The sequence below is a fragment of the Vanessa atalanta genome, chromosome 9 (genome assembly GCF_905147765.1).
Source record: "Vanessa atalanta chromosome 9, ilVanAtal1.2, whole genome shotgun sequence".
Taxonomy (NCBI): Eukaryota; Metazoa; Arthropoda; class Insecta; order Lepidoptera; family Nymphalidae; genus Vanessa; species Vanessa atalanta.
In genome coordinates this window covers 12,165,542-12,188,028 of record NC_061879.1, presented here as the reverse complement: position 1 = coordinate 12,188,028, position 22,487 = coordinate 12,165,542, and the positions used below count along the sequence as shown (strand labels likewise).

The window sequence follows — 22,487 nt, the reverse complement described above, 5'->3', positions numbered from 1 at the left end:
ACTTGATTAGATTAAGTGGAAGCGCCCCGTTCTGTGCAGGCTGGCAGCCTCATCTTAAGCACACCAAGCGACCGTATGAAAGCAGTGTTATAGAGATCTCGCCTCTCACCAAAAAATATTTTTCAAAGACCTAAGGAACTTCTCCCTTGCTTCAAGATTTGGCCATAATTGGCGAGGCACATCCAAACTCGTGACGCACAAGTTTTTTGTATGATCTGCACCCTGGATTAAAAAAGGGCCTGCAAGCTAAACTGCTAGAGTTCAAGATTGTCCACCATGAAATTAGGGCGAATAAATTGAGAAATGGGACATCAATTCATTGACTAACTACGCGTATATGCCTCATATTATAAATATTATTAGCCAACAGTGTAAGGCTTTGTTAAAGAAGAATTAGTCACGTTTAAATTGCGAACAATGGAAGAGAAGTATCGATAATTGTGATAACGACCTTAACGACATTAACATAGAGATAAAATTAGTTTAGCAAGTTTGTATATTTTTCATATTTTACTGCATCTTCAATTAAGATAAGGCAGGAGCGGTGAGTATTTATAAGTAATGAAGGATATTCAGACGCAATAAATCGTTCGTATTATTACTGTGATTACGTTTTAACATATAAATCAAATTGTCTTGTGTCAATTAATAAGTTAACAATTAAGATTCGTGTTTATTTATTAGTGGGAATATAGTCATTTTTGAGTAATTGAGGAAAACTTAAATGAATGTTTGACAATCAGCATGTTTTGACCATTTTCTTTCAACTCTGGAATATCGACTTAATTCTTTTCTTTCCAAATTCCTTAATTTATAACACTAAATTTCGTATATATATAATATTCAAAATGAAAATATTCTTTATTAAAGTAGACTCATAATGGACTCAACAAGCAGGAGACTTATTTTTACTTTAAAACACAACAGATTATAAAAATACCACGAGAGGTGTCATAGGACACACAGTTGGAACACAATTGCTTTCGCTCTAATATGACATGATGTACTAAATAACTGAAATAATAAATTAACAACGTTTGAAAATAAATAAATGACAATGAGAAATTCTTATTAAAATAACACTTTAATTAAAATAACACTTTAATTGTGTTCCGGTTGGAAGGGTGAGTGAGCCAGTGTAACTACAGGCACAAGAGATATAATAACTTCTTAGTTCCCGAGGTTGGTGGTGCATTGGCGATTTAAGGAATGGTTAATATTTCTTACAGCACACTTGTCTTGCAGCGCACTTGGGCGGCGGTGACCATTTTCCATCAGGTGGCCCATTTGCTCGTCTACCAAACTATACCATTAACAATTTTTTTTAACCCTAGAAAGAGACAGAAAAGAGAGGATAAGGTCGTCTGGAGGGGAGTATAACGCTTTTTTCTTACGTAAAGCTTACTCTATAGTATAGTAAGACGCGTACTTCATTCCAAAAATATATTTAATTTAAAAAGGTTTGATATTGGATTTTATTTACAAGTGACAAAATAAATACCCATGACGTTACTTTTATCGACGGATGAGTAGTGCTTCTCTGGCCCAAATATCACAGGTCTCGCTCTTGACCTCCAGCGATAAATGGTATACTTAATTGCTATAATTGTACATGACATCATTACCTTGATTGGGAAATGTGGCAATTTTGTTTTGTAAATTAAATCTGCTACGATTTTTTTATAGAATTCATGCAGAAATAGGTATTTTGTATTTTATATTCAAGCTTGTTTTAGGAGTCGGAACGCCACTGATGCTAAGACTTTCACGACGTTACGAGGTCCGAATACCGTTGCCCTATTAAGGCTATTTTTAGCTATGAAGTAAAGTTCATAGCACCCTTTCGGAAACATTATTTATTTATGGTATTATATATTGTTCATACACCAAAATTCGATGTTATACAACGAAACAAGAAAATTTAAGTAAATATATCACATTAACAGAACAGGAATACACATATGGCAGATTTTTTTTGAAATTGGACTCATGCAGGTTACCTCACGATGTTAACCTTCACCACCGACCACGAGATGAATTATAAACACAAATTAAGCCCGTGAAAATTCAGTGGTGCTTGCTTGGCCTTCAACCCGAAATCATCGGTTAAGATGCACGCGTTCTAACCACTGGGCCATCTCGGATCTTTAAATATATAGTATATAAATAATTAATAATCAACGAATTGTTGGTACTGGAGTTTTTTTTTTTTAATTTAATTTCATATAAGATGACTGTTCGACCTTGCTATTGATTACATTTCGAAGTAATAACAAAAGTGGAGTCAGATTTTTACGGTAGTATTTCAATGCCAACTCAAGGTCAAACTAAATGACAATATACTCGTACAAAGTACATCAATTACTTAGTATTATTTAGTAAATACCATTTAATTATTTTATGTGTCTTATCATTTTCTTTATGAGAAATGATTAAATCTCAGCTATTAACAAAACATTATAATGGAACAAAATTATAACAGATTCATATAAAGTAGACGAATACTGATCCTATTAAAAGAAAATGTAGCCAACACGGGATTTAGTTATTGAAAGAATTTATTATTTAAGAAAAACCAATAAAAAGATACAAAGTAAAACATAGAGTTTTGTTAATTAAATAAATTATTATAATAATACACAGCAAATCCCTATCCTATCCCAATCAAATCCCAGGAGACACCAGCCAACTACCACCACCGCAGGACATATGATAATGTACAAGTGTATCCGTAAAAACAGGTGCACTCTATTTTCTCACTCTAATAATCCGATGGGACGGCAAATCCGACACCACTGGAAAGAGTTCAGGCGCAGGACCAACGGCTTTACGTGCTGTCCGAGGCACAGTATATCATACACACTTCCAACTTTCAGATTCCGGGCTGTTACTGATACCCAATATATATTTATCGCCCTGATATGGCCATCTGTGGCTTTATATCTAGCGAGTTGAGTAACGAGGCAATCATTTGTACTTAGTAAACACAAGTTGAATAACACACGACGAAATAGAGAGAGGAGAAACACAAGGCATATGAATCGGAGTTACCCCTAAGGCGCGCCGATAGATCCCTTACATAAAGACATCCCTTTAATCACGTCTCGTGTAATTAGTTTTTTATTCCATATGAGGATAATTACATGTAATTTAGAAAAAAAACTACTGATTTTCTTGTAGTAAACTGCATTCCGAACCGGTGATGACTTCTTGTTTAATTGACATAATAGATTTCTAAATAATGATTCAAAGTTTGTTGTATGAGACTATTTGAATAAGACATTTCGTTTGATAAAAAATGTATATTGCCGTGTCGTACTTCCGAAGTAAAGAATTTTCATATTATGATTATTTTGTGTTTATAATTGGAGTCATTATATATTTAGTGGAAATACTTATCTATTAGTTAAAATTTATTTTAAATACACGTATTTTTATGTCAACAGTTTATACGAATTTAAAAAAAAATTGTAATCGTTTTCAAACGAAATTAATATTTATTTTTAATTCAGAGAAAATAATCTCTCTCCGTCTCTTAATGACAAAATCATTATAAATGTGATACTTTGAATTTGACCAATTCTAGCCTCAGCATAATTAAAAATGTATTCAGCCTGCTGGTGTATTTATTACACACAAACACTAATGGTTTTATATTTAACCATTGCACATTTCTAGACATTTACTCCCCTCCCTCCGTCATTATAATATAGATAACTTTGGGTCTTTGCAAAATCTCTAATAAGAACTGACTACGATGTTCTGAACAAATTTGTATAATGTATGTAATGATTTATCACAACAAGTATTTTTTACGATACCAAGTTGAACGAATATGACTTTAAATAGGATTAATTAAGGTTTATTATCGCTTGGTTTATCCTAGCTTATAGAATCAATTAGATATCGCCAGTTATTTTGAAGGCCCCTCTCATATATCATTATTACAAAAGGAGCTAATCAGCGTCTCAGAAAATCATTTTTTTGACAATGACATAAATTTATAAATAGCATGATTTGTAAAACTAACGTTAATAAAGTAATATACCGCTTGCACAAATCCCTTTCACTTGATACCAAACACCAATATTAGTATTGTTGTGTTCTAGTGGGAAGAGCGAGCCAGGGTAACTACAGGCACAAGGATGTAAGGAATAGTTATGGGTTCCCAATGTCTATGAGCAGTGGAGGCCAATAACCATCATAGGACATACAAGTGCAAATGGACACGTATCTATATTTAAAAAAAAAAAGAAAATTACAGATCCAAACCCAAGTAACCTCACTAATACAGATTTAAAACCACGTTCTTCTGTTAAGAATCAAGTGATCTTTCTACTAAGCTGTATCGTCTCGTAAATGTAACTAGCGCTTTATTGTAATGTAGAATAACTTGTCTTTTAATAAGATAGTTAACCTTTAAAAAAGATATTATCTTGTGGAACACGAGCTAAGCTGCTATCGGTCACGCGATCAAATTCATTAGGACTGCAAACCCAGTCTTCAAAATCTCGTAAACTAGTCAGAGAATGTGTTTAATACAGAACTGCGTCATGGGCTACGAATATACTGTATCATGAACCATTGAAGGTCGGTAGGTATTGAACTTGAAGTGGACTGTTATCGTTTCCTCACGATGTTTTCCTTCATAAATGAACTGCACAGTTCAAATACAAATTAATAAAACTTTACTTTTTAAATTATCTTTTGTCACTTTGTTGTTGAAGTTTATACTTCAATTTATTGTTTTATACTATAGACTTTGTTATAAATCGCCAATCGGAATATTGGTATATAATAATATATACATATATACACAGACAGAAACAAGGTCTGTGAAAATGTTATGTCCCAAAAAGAGGCCGAGCATGAGGAGAAATATGACTCGCTCCGCCTAGGAAGACCGTAAAGAAAGCGTCTACGCTATGTTACCAATTTTCGGAAATGAGATTTTCTTCCTTGTTCCTGTGGTTCTGACTTAAAATAACTCCCACTTACAACCTACTCGATTTGATAAGACTTTTTTGTAAAAAAAAAATATGTAAGTAAGTACATAAAAAGGTATAAATTATATAAAACTTTGAATAGCAGTTTTATTTTTAATAGTTGGGTACATAGGTCTCGTGATGGCAAGTGATCAAATCAGTCCCTAGACATTGGCACTCGCTAATATGGAGCCAATCATGTAAACTAAGATGTCCCTCGTACCTGTAGATACACCTTTCAAACCAAAACACAACAATACTAAGTCTTGCTGCTTGGCTGAAGAATATCTGATGTGTGGGTTGTGCCAAACCAGAAAATCCTACCATTAAGTCTTTAAATATTACTTTGTCTTTGTCATTTTGCAAGTAATTTATGGTTTTTATACCTATACTCAAATTGATCCGTGTTCAATATACGCGTCCGTGTGTGACCACCATACATCGCACTGGTGTATCATATGCGTTTTATCTTTAAAAACTTGGATAATATTTCACGTAACGTTGTTACTGTCAAGGACTTCATGTGGTTTACTTTGCTGATACATTACTTTTGAGAAGAAGGAAGACTTTATGATGACCTTGTTGGTCTGAAGTCTAGGGTTTTATAAACAAAGAGACCTAAAACCCGACCCAATATTTGAATTCAGGGCCTCTTGGTCTGCATCATGAGCTAGCCAACGAACTCAATGGTCTTCAGGTTCATAAGGCAATCACTAGTACAAATATGGCTGCAGTTTAAATGTAAATTGATATTCAACAATGTAAGAACACCATTTTAAGACGAGACATATCTTGTTGCAATGTTTTTATTATCTTACAATGTACTCAATAAAGTGCGCTCACTGTATTCATAAAACGATTCGTTTCGCTTACGGATGGTAAATTATCGAATTGGCGTTGACATTTTACCTATTTTGCTAAGTCTTATCAAAAAGATACTTTTCTTAAATATAGTAACCGGGATTAATCAGTTAGTTAAGTCGTTAAACTAAAAAACACAAATGCTTATGAATTCATTTATGTCTAAATGTTTTTATTCGATTTGAACCCAAGACCTCCGCTTCAATTGCTCGCATTCTATTAACTAAACCATGAGACATGTTCAATGTATTTTATTATTCAATACTACGTCGTCTTTTGAAACGAAATTCAACGAATCAGACGCATGAATAAAATACAACAGCGACTTGCAAGTTGATGATATCATTGACAATTATACGCCACAGGGCATTCAGTTGTCAGATGCTTCATCCCCTAATTAATTAATGTCTTACACGTAACAATAAATTGTGAAAGTCACACGATGAGAGATACTCTATAAATAGAAACTGTAGTCATTTAAAATGAAAGATTAATTCGATGTTAATATTCGGAGTTTGTATGTTTTAAAGCAAGTAGGTATTTATGTAAGATTAGTTTAAAGATTCGTTCAATGTCATGATAACTTGATCATTTGTATTTTTCGATTGTTTAGTATTTTTTTATTTTTATGTGAACTCAATGAGTCGAGATGGCCCAGTGGTTAGAACGCGTGCATCTTAACCGATGATTTCGGGTTCGAACCCAGGCAGGCACCACTGAAATTTCATGTGCTTAATTTGTGTTTATAATTCATCTCGTGCTCGGCGGTGAAGGAAAACATCGTGAGGAAACCTGCATGTGTCTAATTTCAACGAAATTCTGCCACATGTGTATTCCGCCAACCCGCATTGGAGCAGCGTGGTGGAATATGCTCCAAACCTTCTCCTCAAAGGAGAGGAGGCCTTTATCCCAGCAGTGGGACATTTACGGGCTGCTAATGCTAATGCAATGAGGGGAAAGTGCGTCAACGCAACAATAAAACATTATTCACTTCTACTACGAGTGAATTGTACACAAGCTCATTTTTTTATTTTGTCTTTTTAATCACTATCGTATCGAAGTAGGACATTGGTATTTTAGATAGTTACATGTAGTATACTATTGTATAGTAAAGTAACTACTAGTAAATTCGTCTCCTGGTATAAATACGTGAAAAAAATCTTTTATGAAACCATTGGAGTAACGTGGAAGAGAAATCGCTTAATGCTTAGGAAAGAAAAGGAGAGAAAAGGTTGGCCTTACAGTGGGATATTTTTGAGCTGTTTGTTACTTTTAATGTTTATGGTACAAACATAATGTAAGGCATTATATGAAATGTTTAGTCTTAGCGTCGAACTAAATTTTTTGAGATGTTTTTTTGAGATGTCAAAGTCAAACTCAAAGTCAAGTCAATAGGTCACCTAGGAACCTAAGGACTCCGGAAGGGCCTCAGTCCAGTGGGATAATTACAGGCCGTTTCGATTTTTTATTACATGTATATAATAATCGAGTAGAAATAAACATGAATTGCAATGGCCGAGCGGTGATGACATCATGCCCAGTAATTACGGCGTCACAGTCACGGCACTAACCATAACAGAGATAACATATCTCGAGACTACCTTTAAATATTTCAAGTTTTTGGTGTATAATGTTATGCCACAGATTATAAAAAGTCAGATAGAACGCACTGAACTTCATAGTTAAGCAAAAAAAACAGAAGCGAATGTATGTATGCGAATGTATATATGTAAGCGAATATATGTATAATGTATTCCTGATAGTGTGACGATGCGTCGTTTTAATACGTCAATAATTAATATAACAGTGACTACACTTTTGACCTTTTGATATTGTATCTTTTGTTCTTTTCACTACAATGCTCCGTACGTTCTATCTGCCTTTATTTTATAATCTGCAACTGACACATTCACAATATTTAGATAGCTTAGATACATATATAAATTTCTTATATAAAAAAAATGCTAGATAATATTATACAAATATAATTATTATGAAGTTATTTACTTCTCGACTGTTGCGTCCGACATTTTTGAGTTTATTTTTTGTATTTAAATATATATTATATATTTTAAGGCTCTGTGGTATTACTATTATTATTAATGAAATTACTTTAATTAATTGATAAATATATAGCTTATTTATAAATTATTAATTAATTCATTTAAATATACAAAATTACAAAACAATTGAGGCGAATTGTGGGTAGGTAATGTATTTTTAAATTTAGAAGCCTCAATAACAGTGACCTCAAAGATGCCATTTCAAGCCTGACCTTGAACTATTGACCACCAATAGCTAGTCCTAGTTTAATTTTTGATTAGCTTATTTTTTTATTTCTTTTTTAAACAAATCATGCTTTCAATGTCATCTATGCAAACGTTCAACTAGTAGTGCGATTTTGTAAAGAATCACGTAGTATCTGACTCGACTATCGAGTTACGGTGACACGCCATTTTGATACATATAACGTATAAATTTTACAAATATAACAGTCAATATCGCATATCAAAGACTAACATTTCACGCTCGTATTCCGCGGTAATTTTTGAGTCTCTTCTACAGCCTTACACCGTAGGTTACACCGTACGACTTTTAACGAAAAGTACCTATTGTTTTAAACTTTGTCAATCGTTGCCTCTAATTTTATGGCTAAGTACGCGTGCTACAGAAGTTGATAATTTCGTAACAAAAAAAATATAATTTGTTTGTTTGTTTGTAGGGAGTAATGTACGGAACTAATGATCAAATTTCAAGAAAAAAACACTCGTAAAATGTTATATTATATCTGATCCAAATAATATGTATGTATAAAATTCCGCAGACATTTTTTAACTTTGCCGTTTCATAAATTCAAATCATTTGTAAAAAATACATTGGTAAAGAAGGCATATTATTCGATACAAGATTATATAGATGATAATAAAGCGTGGAGTTAATGCTTGTTGACTTCCAGGCGGGAGACATAACATACATATATAATTGTATTTAACTAACATGACTGTATTTTCAGATGCTGAAAAAGAGTAACTAGAGTAAAGAGTAACGGTTCTTCTCGGTAGAATCTACATTCCGAACCGGTGTAGCTTTACTTAATATAGTTTGTTAAATGACGATTCAAAAGTGCTTGTAAAAGCCTACTTGAATAAAGTATATTTTGATTTTGATTTAAGTATATATTAATAAACTACACTCGTACGAAATCGCCGCGGGTCGCTAGTATTGAAAACAGCCATTGTTTATGAAAACGAATATCATTATAAATTTCCATATGAGAATAAATTGAAGAATTATAAAAAGTGTAAATAAAAACATCCGGTTGTTTTTAATTATGTAATTTAAATTATTCTGTAATAATTATATATATTTGTAATAAAATCGTTGCGTTATTAAAATATAATTTTGCATGATTGTTTTAACAAACAATATAGGTATGTAAACCCACTATGACGTCACTGTGACGTAGCTGTTATGGGGCAAAGCGGTTCGGTGCACCAGGGACCAAATGATGACTATACTTCTGTTTTAAAAGTAACTGATAGGACACCAAGATAAAAAGGTTCTATGTATCATTAATTTCGTGTTGCGACCCGACTTTTTCATAATGCAACGCCGCACCGCACATCTTTGCCTATTTATGACAATTTACTTATTGATATGAATATATTTCTTCATTAAAATAGGACTCTTATAAGAAACTTTTAAATGTACTTTTATATATATGCAAGGAATATTAACCATTCCTTATACCGCCAATGCGCTACCACCTTGGAAGCTAAGATGTTATGTCTCTAGTGACTATTACACTGGCTCACTCACATTTCAAACCGGAACAGAACAATTATAAGTATTGCTGTTTTTCTTGCACAAAGCCCTGCCACCAAGTAAAAAAATACGGGACGGAAATGTAGATTATACCGAGACTAGAGGAACCGGCAAGAAACTCTGTAGTTACTCTTTATCAACAAACGAATATAACAAATACATATAATTAAACATAGAAACTAATATAATCGACTATCTAGTTCGTAATTCGATAAGACAGTTTTTTTTTTATATACAAATGTCATAAGTCACTTTGGCGTACCTTTTGCGTATCTATCTATTTCAATTATATTTGTAATTAACTACGTATGTATCTATTCATAGGGTTTAAAATTCTAAGTAACTTTACAATGTTTACGTTTAATGACTTAAAGTCAAAAAAACACAAAGAAAATAGCAATTGGACGTGTACATTTATACTAGCTACCCGTAGAGATTACGAGCGCTTGAAATAAATAAAATATTTACTTTCCGATTGCAGCGCCACCTGCTGAGTCCAATATTAACCACCCATAGACTCATACAAAATATCAATAAAAAAATCATCTAAATTATAAAGTTAGAAGTAATACAGTCATACACGCACGTACACAATAAATATACTTATTTATACATGTATATATACTTAGGATTATTGCATTACGATAATAACAACACAAAATATTTATAATTGCGCTCACCAACCTTGCTTCTAGATAAGATACAGTATCTATCCCGTCTTGTCATTATGTCACATTTGGGAATTTTTACACATTGCTCTACGGTCATTGTTGATAAGAAAGTATATCAACGAATATTCGCTATCTGTTCCACTTTGCACGAATAAACATTGTCTATTAATAAAATAGCAATAACAAACGTATTCAATGTTGATAACTCGCTGTTCGCGTCTCTATCCGTATACTGTTTATCCGTTTTTCCCGTAAATCTCGTAATTTGTATGCCTACATCCTTACCCAAGCTTCGGTCTATGACGTGTTAATTTAACAAACAGACAGAATTACTATCGCTTAAATAGTGTTATAAATAGTCTGGTTTTGATAATTATTTATTACAATAATATTTATCCTGTAATTGATAAAGTTATAATAGAATTTAAAATCTTTATTTATTTCGTAAATATAATGTTTTTGTATATATTATATATTTAACGTTAAAAAAAAACTAGAGTAATCAAACGTACACTTTCAATAATATGTTTTTTTTTTTTTTATTGTAGGAAACAAATGAAAAATTATATTCGATATATTAAACTACTAGTCTCTGTCGTAACTTAATCTATGTTTTAGCGAGAATAATATTTGCATTTCAAATGTCATACTTTCGATTGTCTGAATTTAAGCGTGCTATATGGTCGTCTAGAGTCACTTCGTGCATGTGTATATTAGAATTTTGCCATAGTTTAATTTAAACATTTAATTATGTCACGCTTTACAAATGTACGATTTTGGTCGTAATAGTTTTGAAATTTCCTTCACGCTTCAATTGCAAACAGCCATGGAATTGAAACCAATTAAAGTACACTATAGGACCGCTACAATAACAGTGATGACATCAACGTGACCTTTAAAAAAATCTATTTACCTCGTATTTCTGCAATGTGGGAGTCATATTCCGATTTGCTGCGTACATAATCCTTTCTGGGTGCTGTATGCAAAGTATGATGCTTGTACTCAGAGTACCACTCGGTCTGCGGGGAGTCCGGCCGGTCCTCGCTCTGAGTTTCTGTCACAGTCCTTTTCACGGTCACACGCTCGAACTTGACGAAGCGGACGCCGGCTGCCAGGTCGCCCTCCTCGACCTGACGCTCGACTCTCTCCGCCTCCTCGGGTTCGACATGTCTCAGTTTCAAATTAGGGAAAGGAGTTTCGAAACTCCTCGAAGGCGACTGGGTGTCGCGTGTGTGTTTTAACTTAACTTCGATTTTCGGCGACTCCGGTCGCCGCTTACGCTGTTCTATCTTACGTTCTATTTCATCTACGTCTGCGGTAGCGTCAACGGAGTCACTCTTGGTGCGCCCGGACCAGACTCGCTCGAAAAAGCTGACGCGGTCGCGTAGACCACTGTGCGACGGTGAGTCGCCGCCGTCCGACATAGCGACATGACCTCCCCTTACGGAAGTTCGCTCGATACTGCGAGTACGAGTTAAGTTAAGGCTGTGAGCATGCGCGAGGCCACGTGCGACGAGACGTCGCCCAGACGATTCAACGCTTATTCTTTAAAGCTTTACAAAGCGCTCGAGTGAGCTTTGTAACTTTTTTCTCGGTACCCTAGTGACTTAATGACCTCTTTGAAGCCGCTTTGAACGTTTAACAGTCATTAATACATTTATTTTACTTATATACCTACCGCGATGAGCATTTTATAAACATTAATGTGATGGGTCGCGTATAAACAAAGGATAAAAAATGAACGTCTCCCCTTTTTAATAAACAAACACTCTCCTTATAACGACAATACAATTTGTAGTTTATTTTGAATACGATAATAATTATAGCATTATTAATATTATCATAGAATTCGCGCAGTATCGGTCTCAGATAATGCATTCCTTTGATAATGTACAAGTATGTAATTGCAACTTATCTTTTTAATATCACAAAAATATATTTATACAAAATTATTAAAAAAATAAAATCGAAACGATTTATTCGACTTTAAAAAAATATTACAAATACTGTAAATGGTAGAACTCGGTGTGGACTAGTATTTGATATTTTTACGCATACCCAAGAGTATTGTAAATATTGGACAACATCACATACATTACTCTTATCCCAATGTAAGTAGCTAAAGCACTTGTGTTATGGAAAATCAGAAGTAACGACGGTACCCAAGACAATATAGAAAACTAATGAACTTTTTCTACATCGACTCGGCCGGGAATCGAACCCGGGACCGGGAGTGACGTACCCATGCAAACCGGTGTACACACTACTTGACCACGGAGGTCGTCAAATACTTGCAAATGTATAATGTGAATTACCGTGCAAGGAGGATACAACAGCGATGTTATCTGAAGCCTGAATAGATAGTTACTGTTTAATTTAAATATTGTGCTAGAAACACATATATTAAGTACTTCTGTACTTGATAATAAGACACTACTAAGTTTTTTGGCGGTGGCTCGTTAGAATATACATTCTGGGTAGCATTACATCTATTTTATTATTCGAACTATGTCAAAAATCGGTTTTTTGTAAACTTTTTAAAAAACCTAATTTTATATACTTACTTTGATTATCTGTCAGTAACTTGTTCTCATTAGAGCCACTTCGTGTCTTAATGTAACAATTTTTTGGCTTATGTGAGACTTATTTTGGTATCAAATGTTTGTATGTTAAACTATGCTGTATCTTTCCCGAAAATAATATACTATATATACCGCTCATGGACATCTACAACACCGGGAGGCTTGCAGATACATGATAATCCAGTAACATGATAATTTAAAAATAATTATAAGAGGCACGTGATACAAAAAGGCCTTGTAGAAGCCCATCTAGGTAGGTACCACCCACTAATTAGATATTCTACAGTCAAACAGTAACACTTCTACTACTAAGTGTTGTTGTTTTTCGGCTTGAACGAGCTTATTGTAACTACAGGCACAAACTACACAACATCTTAATTCCGTGATGTAAGGAATGGTTAATATTTCTCATAGTACTAGTGGTGACCACTTATCATCAGATGTCTTATCCATCCACTTAAATATTGTATAAAAAAAATATAAAGGTTGAAATTAAAGAATAAATATGAGACTCGCTGATTAATCCGAACAAGTGCCGAATACATGTGCTAAACGAGTAATTACAAATATTTCCTGTTAATGATGAAGGAAAACGTCAGAAGAAAACCGGTATAACGGAATATGCTCTAAAATCTCTTAAAGAGGAGAACCATTGGGCTATATACAGAATGTTACTTACAGTCATAACGTCCCAGTTAAGTCTTAACGCCATTAGTCATTATTGTTCGACCATTTCGTTTAACGCTTGTGAAAGCTGAAGTGTACTTAATGTAAACTAAAATCTATAGTTACAGTTACATTGTATAAAGTTACGTATAGTTCTATTAAGTTTCCTCTCAATCCTAATAGTAAAACAAATTCTGTGAAACTGTCTGGTTGGTCTAGGCCGCAAATTCCGAGGTTTTGGGTACCGAGGTCGCGCGGTTAAAAAGTTATTGTTTATCGAAAGTATAGTCCAAGTGTGTACAATCCCTTGCCTCGGAAAGCAAGTAAAGCCTGAACTCTCTCCGATTTTAGATTGTCATGATTTTCAGAGTAACGGAGAGTGCACCTGTGATTGTGCACACACTTGCACAATATAATATCCTGCGTAGTAGCCTTGCCTCCCTTGAGATGTTGACTCATTGCTTTATTAAAGTAAGTATTGTTTATTTTCAAAATCAAAACAAATTTTCTTTCATAAAGTTTCTTTATAACATAAATTGCTAATTCTTGCATCTATCCCAACAAGTATAGGTACTACTAAAAGTTTACTAAAATTCAATCTGATAAAAGATGCAAACGTTTTTTTAATGTTTTACATGCATTCACTAGCTCGTCCTGACTCCGTCAGAGTCATATAAAAAAAAATTAATTTAAGATTACACCGGTAGGTACCACGTCCAATCTAAACCATAAACCCACTCAAATACACAACAATTTTTGTCTAAGATCTTTAAAACTCACCGTTAATTTATGTATATAAGATTTATATAAATGTATAATTTTTTTATATAAATAAGTTTATACACGAGCGTGAGAAATCATTTGCACTTGTAAGGTGGATGGATGCACCATCTGGCTGAGCCATAGAGTTCTCTTTGTATAGGTACTAATCATCTTTACATTTAGCTTCGTAATCTTAGCCAGCTACGTTTTCGTGTCACTAAAACAATCTCGAAAGTAATGTACCGTCATCCCCTATTCACCAATTGGGGCGTAAATAGAGGATAACGATTTGTGTGCATAGTTAAAGTTTTATACATTTAGTGGTAAAGCCACAGGTTCAGCGAGTCGTATGTATATATATATATATAATATATGTTTTATTGGATATTTTTTGTTTGTTACCATCACTAAAAGTGTATGCAATATTTCAGCTACATCTATTTTATAAAACTGGCTTAAAAGCACACGCCAAAGACTCACACACGCACAGAAAAGTAAAGATAATTAAAGGTAGTAAAAACCGTATTCAATATTAATAATAATTGACCAACTTTTACATTCTATTTTTTAATGTAAAATTTTATGTGAATACGTTTAAAAGAAATTTATTTATTGTGATAGGGCTTTGTGCAAGCCTGTCTGGGTACCACCCACTTATCAGATATTCTTATAACTCTTCATGTTTTAACGGTGAGTGAGCCAAGGTTAAAACACGCACAAGTGACATAACAACTTGATTTACTTGATTGGTAGCGCATTGATGATAAATGGAATGGTTAATGATTCTTGTGCCAGTGTCTACGAGCGGTGATGACCACTTACCATCAAGTGACCTGTATGCCATTTTGTCAGTCAACATATTTTTTTTTAATTTTATGTTAATACTCATGAGAGATGTGCAACATGTAGAATCAGAACCATTTAACAATTGAATCAATTTAAACGTGTTTTATTACAAATATCAAGACTTGAACTCCTTGATTAATCGAGCACAATTAAAACACATCGTTTTTAAACGGAATCAATGTCCGACAACGAAAACCCTTCACCGACCTCGAACTCCCATGATTAGCGTGTCTGGCAGACTGTGACCCATTTCGGACCCTTCTAATTCGACAAACGATCGCTTTAGTACAAAAAAGTTGCTTAAACAATATACACTGTTTATTCATTTGCAAATTGAATTACAAACGAATAAGAATAAAAAACAAAAAATACTGGTTGAGAGCCGAGATGGCCCGGATGGATTTCGGTTTTAAACCCAGGCAGGCACCACTGAATTTTCATGTGCTTAATTTATGTATATAATTCATCTCGTGCTCGGCGGTGAAGGAAAACATCGTGAGGAAACCTGCATGTGTCTAATTTCAACGAAATTCTGCCACATGTGTATTCCGCCAACCCGCATTGGAGCAGCGTGGTGGAATATGCTCCAAGCCTTCTCCTCAAAGGGAGAGGAGGCCTTAGCCCAGCAGTGGGAAATTTACAGGCTGCTAATGTAAAAATGTAAAAACTGGTTAAAAGCATTTCAACAGTTGCTGCTGCCTTTCCGAAAAAAAACTCAATTAGTTTTTGAGATTCGGCATTTGAATCTTGGGCCTTGGCGTGTTTTATACAATTATATACAGAGACAATGGTTAATATTAACTCCTGCACAAGTCGGGTCATAGTGGAATTGTTTTCTGAAACGCTGGTAGAAAAATACTAGATCCTCCTGAACCATCAGGAAGCAATAAAGGTATGACTCGAAATATCAACTAGTAAAATTGCGACCAGTTTATGAATTTAAAGAGTCTCTAACTAACCATCTGCGTAGAACATTATAGTGCACAAATGTGTGCAAACAAAAGTGCACTGTATGTCGTCACTCCACACACACACTATGACAAGATAGGAAATTCATGCACAGGACGAAAGACTTAACGTATTTTCCGAGACATGGAACTGCAAACAGTATCAAGTTCCAGAACCCCGGCCGTTATTGAGAAATCTAAACGGAAAAACTCGGAAACTTTTTTGTAGTCCAACCCAGAGATAGCCTCAGATACAGGTCATATAAGTTAGCCAATAGACTATAGAGTTAGACGATGTTTAACTTTAAAACACAGCGTTCATTGGTTACAATGTGACGGGTATTTTATTTAGATTTTCTCATTGACACTTGTAGCGTTGCTGAATGATGAGTTGAATAGTAAACAAAGTCAGCGTTCATGAGGAAGCTCGTTGTTGTAATACCGACAGTTGAGCAATTTGGTATTATGACTGGCTTTTTCAAAAGGATTTCGAAAAACTTTGTTTTATTTCGGTAATCATAATTCAAATATAAAAATGTAATAGAATATTTTTAAATCAAGAAATATCTGCTTCGAAATACATGAATGTAATGTTGAAATTGTTTTTTTCCTTGAGATCTTTAAGTCTGGTACAATAAACATACATCTTATCAGGTGTGCGGGTGTGCCACTCAGAGAGTAGAGGCTATTGTTGTCTAAAGAAAAATGTATTAGGGATTACAGTAATAGATAAATATCATTTGTTTAAATAACATTAATTATAGTTCTATACTTTAAGAAATACAATGATTAATTTTATAGTTTCAATGAATAACTTAAAAAAATATAATTGTAAGTTACCAATGGCTTTTGATTTGAGAGTCTTAGGCTGAGATTTCATGTGCTTAATTTGTGTTTATAATTCATCTTGTGCTCGGCGGTGAAGGAAAACATCGTGAGGAAACATACATGTGTCTAATTTCAATGAAATTCAGCCACATGTGTATTCCACCAACCCGCATTGGAGCAGCGTGGTGGAATACGCTCTAAACCTTCTCCTCAAACGGAGAGGAGGCCTTAGCCCAGCAGTGGGAAATTTACAGGCTGCTAATGATAATGAATAAAAAATAATGATTTGATTTGATGGTCCGGTGGTTACAAGTCGTGTATCTTCACCGATGATTTACAGTTCAAACCCGAGGCAAGCACCACTAAATGCCGGCATAATTTCTAATTATAATTCATCTCGCCTTCGGCGGTAAAGGAAGACATCGGTAACGAAAATCTGCCACCCGTATCCACGAACCCGTATCGAAACAGAGTGGTGGAGTTTGGGTAAACTCCAAAAACCGTCTCAGTATGTGTTTATCATTTCGTTTATGTGCGTTTAAATTATTATGCCTATTTGAAACTTGTATATTAATATGTTCACAAAGCAAAATCGCATAAAATTTACATTGGACGCAATTTATTGGCAAACGAGTTTTACTTTTATTGAGATGCTCTTATATTGTTTAAATAAAAGAGCGTGAGAAATCATTTGCACTTTTAAATTGGAAATATAAATGTTTATACATCAACAAAAGTTCTTTAGATATTTAAAAAAAAAAAACAAACAAACAACCTTTACTTGACTTAACTTAACGTATTGATTGTACTGAATCTTCCTACGAAGAAATCCGCAAGTAAGTCGCGGCGTTATGGAGTTCATTGAACTGTTTATAGTAAAAGTTATTAAAATATTAAATATACACCTTATTCATAAAACATAAGGTTTAATTTTAAATGACATTCAGTAAATGGTGCTATCTTAACGCACGCTAATCAAAAGTCACGTGGGTGTGGTAAGGAACACGACTATAGTTATTTTTATTGGTTTATGTATATTGCAAGTGCGTATTAAAAATCTTAAAATCCTTAAACGCGATCATAACTATCTATTTACAAGGAGCGCTTGTAATAAACCTATCAAGATCCAGTTGCGATAACAATTTCAATTGTTATATACACTTATTTTCTTTAAATATGTCATATTGTTTACTCCGTATGAACTAGTATAAAAGCCGAAATGGCTTAGTGGGTAGAGCCCTTATATAACCGATGATTGCGAGTTCATACTCTGACAAGCACTGTTCCTTCATTTGTTTATAATTAACCTCGTTAAAGGCGGTAAAGGATATCTTGAGGAAATCTGTTGTTGTTTGACTGACGACCTCCGTGGTCGAGTAGTGTGTACACCGGTTTTTATGGGTACGCTACTCTGAGGTCCCGGATTCGATTTCCGGCCGAGTCGATGTAGAAAAAGTTCATTAATTTTCTATGTTGTATAGGGTCAGGATGTTTGTGGTACCGTCGTTACTTCTGATTTTTCATAACACTTTGCTTGCAAAAAGTGCTTTAGCTACTTACATTGGAATCACAGTAATGTATGTGATGTTGTCCAATATTTATTATTATTAAAAAATCTGTATGTGTAGTTTGAAAATCTGTCAGATGTAACGTTTTGGAATGCCCTCCAAACTTCTCACCGGAAAGCGACAGAATCTTCATGATATATTTTATGTATACTTATGTACATACTGTTAGCTACTACATTTATATCCTAATCTTTTTATTTCGTAATATCATTTTATTACATTATAAATAATGTACAAATGCCTAAGGTACAAATACGCCTATCGCTACAGAAGCCTTTAGGCTTCTGTAGCGATAGTCGTATTTATACATTTTCTTATTTGTACATTTTCTTTTAATCTGAAATACTGTCGTCAACCAGCTAACAAATGGCTACGCAGAAACTATAGTATTTAAGTGAATGTTCCCTTCATAGACCGATGCAGCTGTAATCCGACACGGCCAGAGAGAGTGCACGCGCAGGTTCCACGGCACGTCTTTGAAATAAATTTATTTCCTACAAAGCCAGTGTCAGTGTCTGTGGGCAGTTATTACTACTTACCATCACCAGGTGGCCAATTCGAGACGTGCTCTAACATTTCGATGGTAAAAATATTACTATCGAATTAGGCATTTAAGTTGAAAACAGCGCATACGCACTAGCAGTCTATAATGAAATCTACTAAAGTACGCTTCATAAACAGCAAATAAACGAAATGTATTAGATTAATTTCGTAATATTTTATTCCAGGTCTTGCTTCTATAATTCACGAAGCCGGCGTCGGTATCGCGAACAATGCTCGGTAACAACCGGAGAAACCGGTCGTTTTATCACTTAAACACAATTTGTATACTTCACCTAATATATGCTCGACGAGATTCTCCGGACGCGACTTCTTTCATATAAGTTAGATATTACGCTGGACGAACATCCAGTTTTTATTGACTACCTTGGAATCCTTTTTTGTGATAGGATCAAACATATACATCACCGTCTAAATATAAATACCGTTACATTATAATCCATCACGTGAAATTGTAAACTTTCGAAAGATCATGAACCGAAGCTGACTCACTATTTAACGCATTACTTTTCGGTAGATTATAATCTACCGAAATCTTCAAAAACGATTCGACTACGTCGTTTTTTTTTTTATATTATATAACTGCCTATCTGACATACCGTGTGATCCTGGGTACAAGTTCTGGGTCAGAAAACATGTATCGAAGTTTCTGTTATAATGTTAGAAGCTGTTGGTGCTGTTCCCGAATTCATTCCAGTCGTGTCAGATTTGCGTGATTATTGAGAGTGAATAAATAAGTCTGGAGAGGTACCACCCACTTATCAGATATTCTACGACCAAACCAAACAATACTTAGTATTGTTGTGTTCCGGTTTAAAGGGTGAGTGACCCAGTCAGTGACTACAGGCACAAGGGACATAATATCTTAGCTCCCAAGGTTGGTGGCGCACCGGTGTAATGTAGGGAATGGTTACTATTTTTTACAACGTCAATGTCTATGGGCGGTGGAGATCACTTACTGCCGTGGCTGAAATCGTTCAGAAGGACAACAAAGAGTCCAATATCTTTCTACAATTCTTCTCCCTCTGTGGACACAAATCCTGAGGACGAATTACATATCCGCTTGTTAAAAAGAAAAATGTATACAAATATCGACATGATCACTTGATAAGTCAAGTGAACAAAGATTGTCGAAGGAAAGGATTTTTAAGAATAAACTTACGAATTTCGTCTGTCTAAGAGTCCCCTTAAAAGATTTTTGTGCGACTCGAAATATTATACGAAGAGAAGTCGTTTTTGATAGAGATTTTCACGCACGGCCAAGTTTATTTATATAGTATATTATCGTTTTCCTAGAAGTTCACCCCTTTTTAAATAACATTAAATCGTATCAAATACGTTTGTCTAAGCAAAACGCATCGGTGTTTATAGATTGGCATTTCTGCAAGTTCTGCGCGGTACGTGAGTTGACTTTTGAAAATTTAATAACATATTTTTTTTTGTCTTTGCATAAGAATTTCTCAGATTCAATGAAAAGGCAGGATAAGTGTGCGAAACATTGTAAAGCAACAAAAACAAATACCTATTTCTGGTACGAAACGACACTTTAAACGACGCATCTCTTTGTTAGGTAACACGTCAATGTAATAAATAAATAATTAAAGTGACATCACTTTTAAGTAATAATTCTGTGTATAGACAAAATCATTATTATATTTTAATTTGTTTTTCCTACTTGAATGTTTCTATACAATATTTTTTTAAATATACAGTCCAAAATAGTCTTCAAAAATGTTCTAATACGAATATTTTATATGACTGACTAGTCTTACCGAAATTATCAGACGTTCATCAAGATAAGAATATTTATAATGATGCTAGAATATTTTACATTTTTCGAAAGTCAATACTATATTTATATCAAAACCTATCATTGGTTGAAAGACTACAAAAGATCATAAATACGCTTTAATGTTTAAGATCTCGTCAAAACAACATGAGACTTCAAACTTCAGACTTTTATTAGTAGCCACTGAAATGGTTCCCTGACGATAATGACGATTCTCTTTCATCAGATCAGCTCGATTATACAAAAATGTATTTACACACATATTACCCACACTTGGAAAATTAGAAGTAGATTGATTAACATTCTAGATTTACTTTCATACTACGTTAGATGACTTAAATAAATTTAAATTATTATAAATTATACACGGTACAAACGGAAATGACATAAATAACAATACAATCAAACTAAACTATACTAGAACGCGTGATGTTTTGTCGCTGTCAGTCATCACCGTCGTTGATCATCGACGAGATGAAAGCAAATGTTTTTAACTCGTTTAATTTCTTAACAATAGCTAGACGATAAATCAAAACTTTCCTGAGATACAGACAGTACGCCCTATATATAAACAAAGTATACTTCACCGCCTACACTTGAATGGAATGTCCAGAGGAGTTAAAACGAACCGGTCGGACGAGCCGCGCTAGAAACCTGAGCGGCCATTGTATGGGACAACCGGAATAGCCTAGGACCTAGGTCATCTGAATATATGTACTAATCTAATGTATAGACTCACTGCTTTATCTGTATACTGTTTAGAATGAACATTGTAGAGTACACCGAATTAAAAGTCTATGAAAAACGTAATTTTGGATACGTTTTCGGTATACACAGTATATTTATGTTGTTTATTATCTTTTTCTTTTATTATTAAAAATGCTTATTATTTATTTATGAAAATATATTTTTTTGATACTTGCTTTAAAAACGAAAAGTTTTTTACGCCTGTTCCCGAAGATCCTTGGAAATATAATTTTTAATGTTCTTTTAAGACAGACGAGCAACAAATACACTATACTACACACTACACTATACATAGACAATGACCCTGTAAAAAATATTAACCATTCCTTACATCGCCAATGCGCCACCAACCTTGAGAACTAAGATGTTATGCCTTTTGTGCCTATAGTTACATTGGCTCACTCACTCTTCAAACCGAAACACAACAATACTGAGTACTACTGTTTGGAGTAAGAACATCTGATTAGTTGGTGGTACCTACCCGACGGGGTTGCAGAACGCCCTACTCCAAGAAAATAGCTTTAAAAGGATGATTATTATAGACAGTAAACAAAGAACACCTAGAAGATTTAGAAAGAAATCTTAAGGTATTGCTTAAGCTTATTAATAAAAAAACAAAGTCCACAGTCGACGCGAAGAATAACAAATTTTAAAGCATTTCAATGAATGTTTGCAACAAATCTTTTATCAAACAAAATGTCTGTAATTTATTAAGTTTATAACATCAAGTTTCTCACTCCGCAAACTCAATACATCCTTCCAGGAAGAAGGTATTCGTTTCTATTATAAGATCCAGCAGATATATTTAATTTTGAATATTAATAAATCAGAATCTAAAGTTAAAAAAAT

General features: G+C 34.0%; 1 protein-coding gene across 5 annotated transcripts in view; it reads right to left on the bottom strand.

Moving 5' to 3' along the window:
- Positions 1-22,487, bottom strand: part of LOC125066193 (muscle-specific protein 300 kDa) — a 178,171-nt gene that overhangs the window by 132,041 nt on the left and 23,643 nt on the right. For 3 of the 5 annotated variants that reach the window (XM_047674162.1, XM_047674165.1, XM_047674163.1), the window contains exon 1: positions 11,256-11,786. The exons of 1 other annotated variant lie outside the window; for it this stretch is intronic. In XM_047674162.1, coding sequence (XP_047530118.1) covers positions 11,256-11,766 — 511 coding nt within the window. In that variant the 5' untranslated portion in view covers positions 11,767-11,786. Of the gene's footprint in view, positions 1-11,255; positions 11,787-22,487 lie in introns of those variants that run through there. One more of the 5 variants, XM_047674166.1, reaches the window with a different exon arrangement.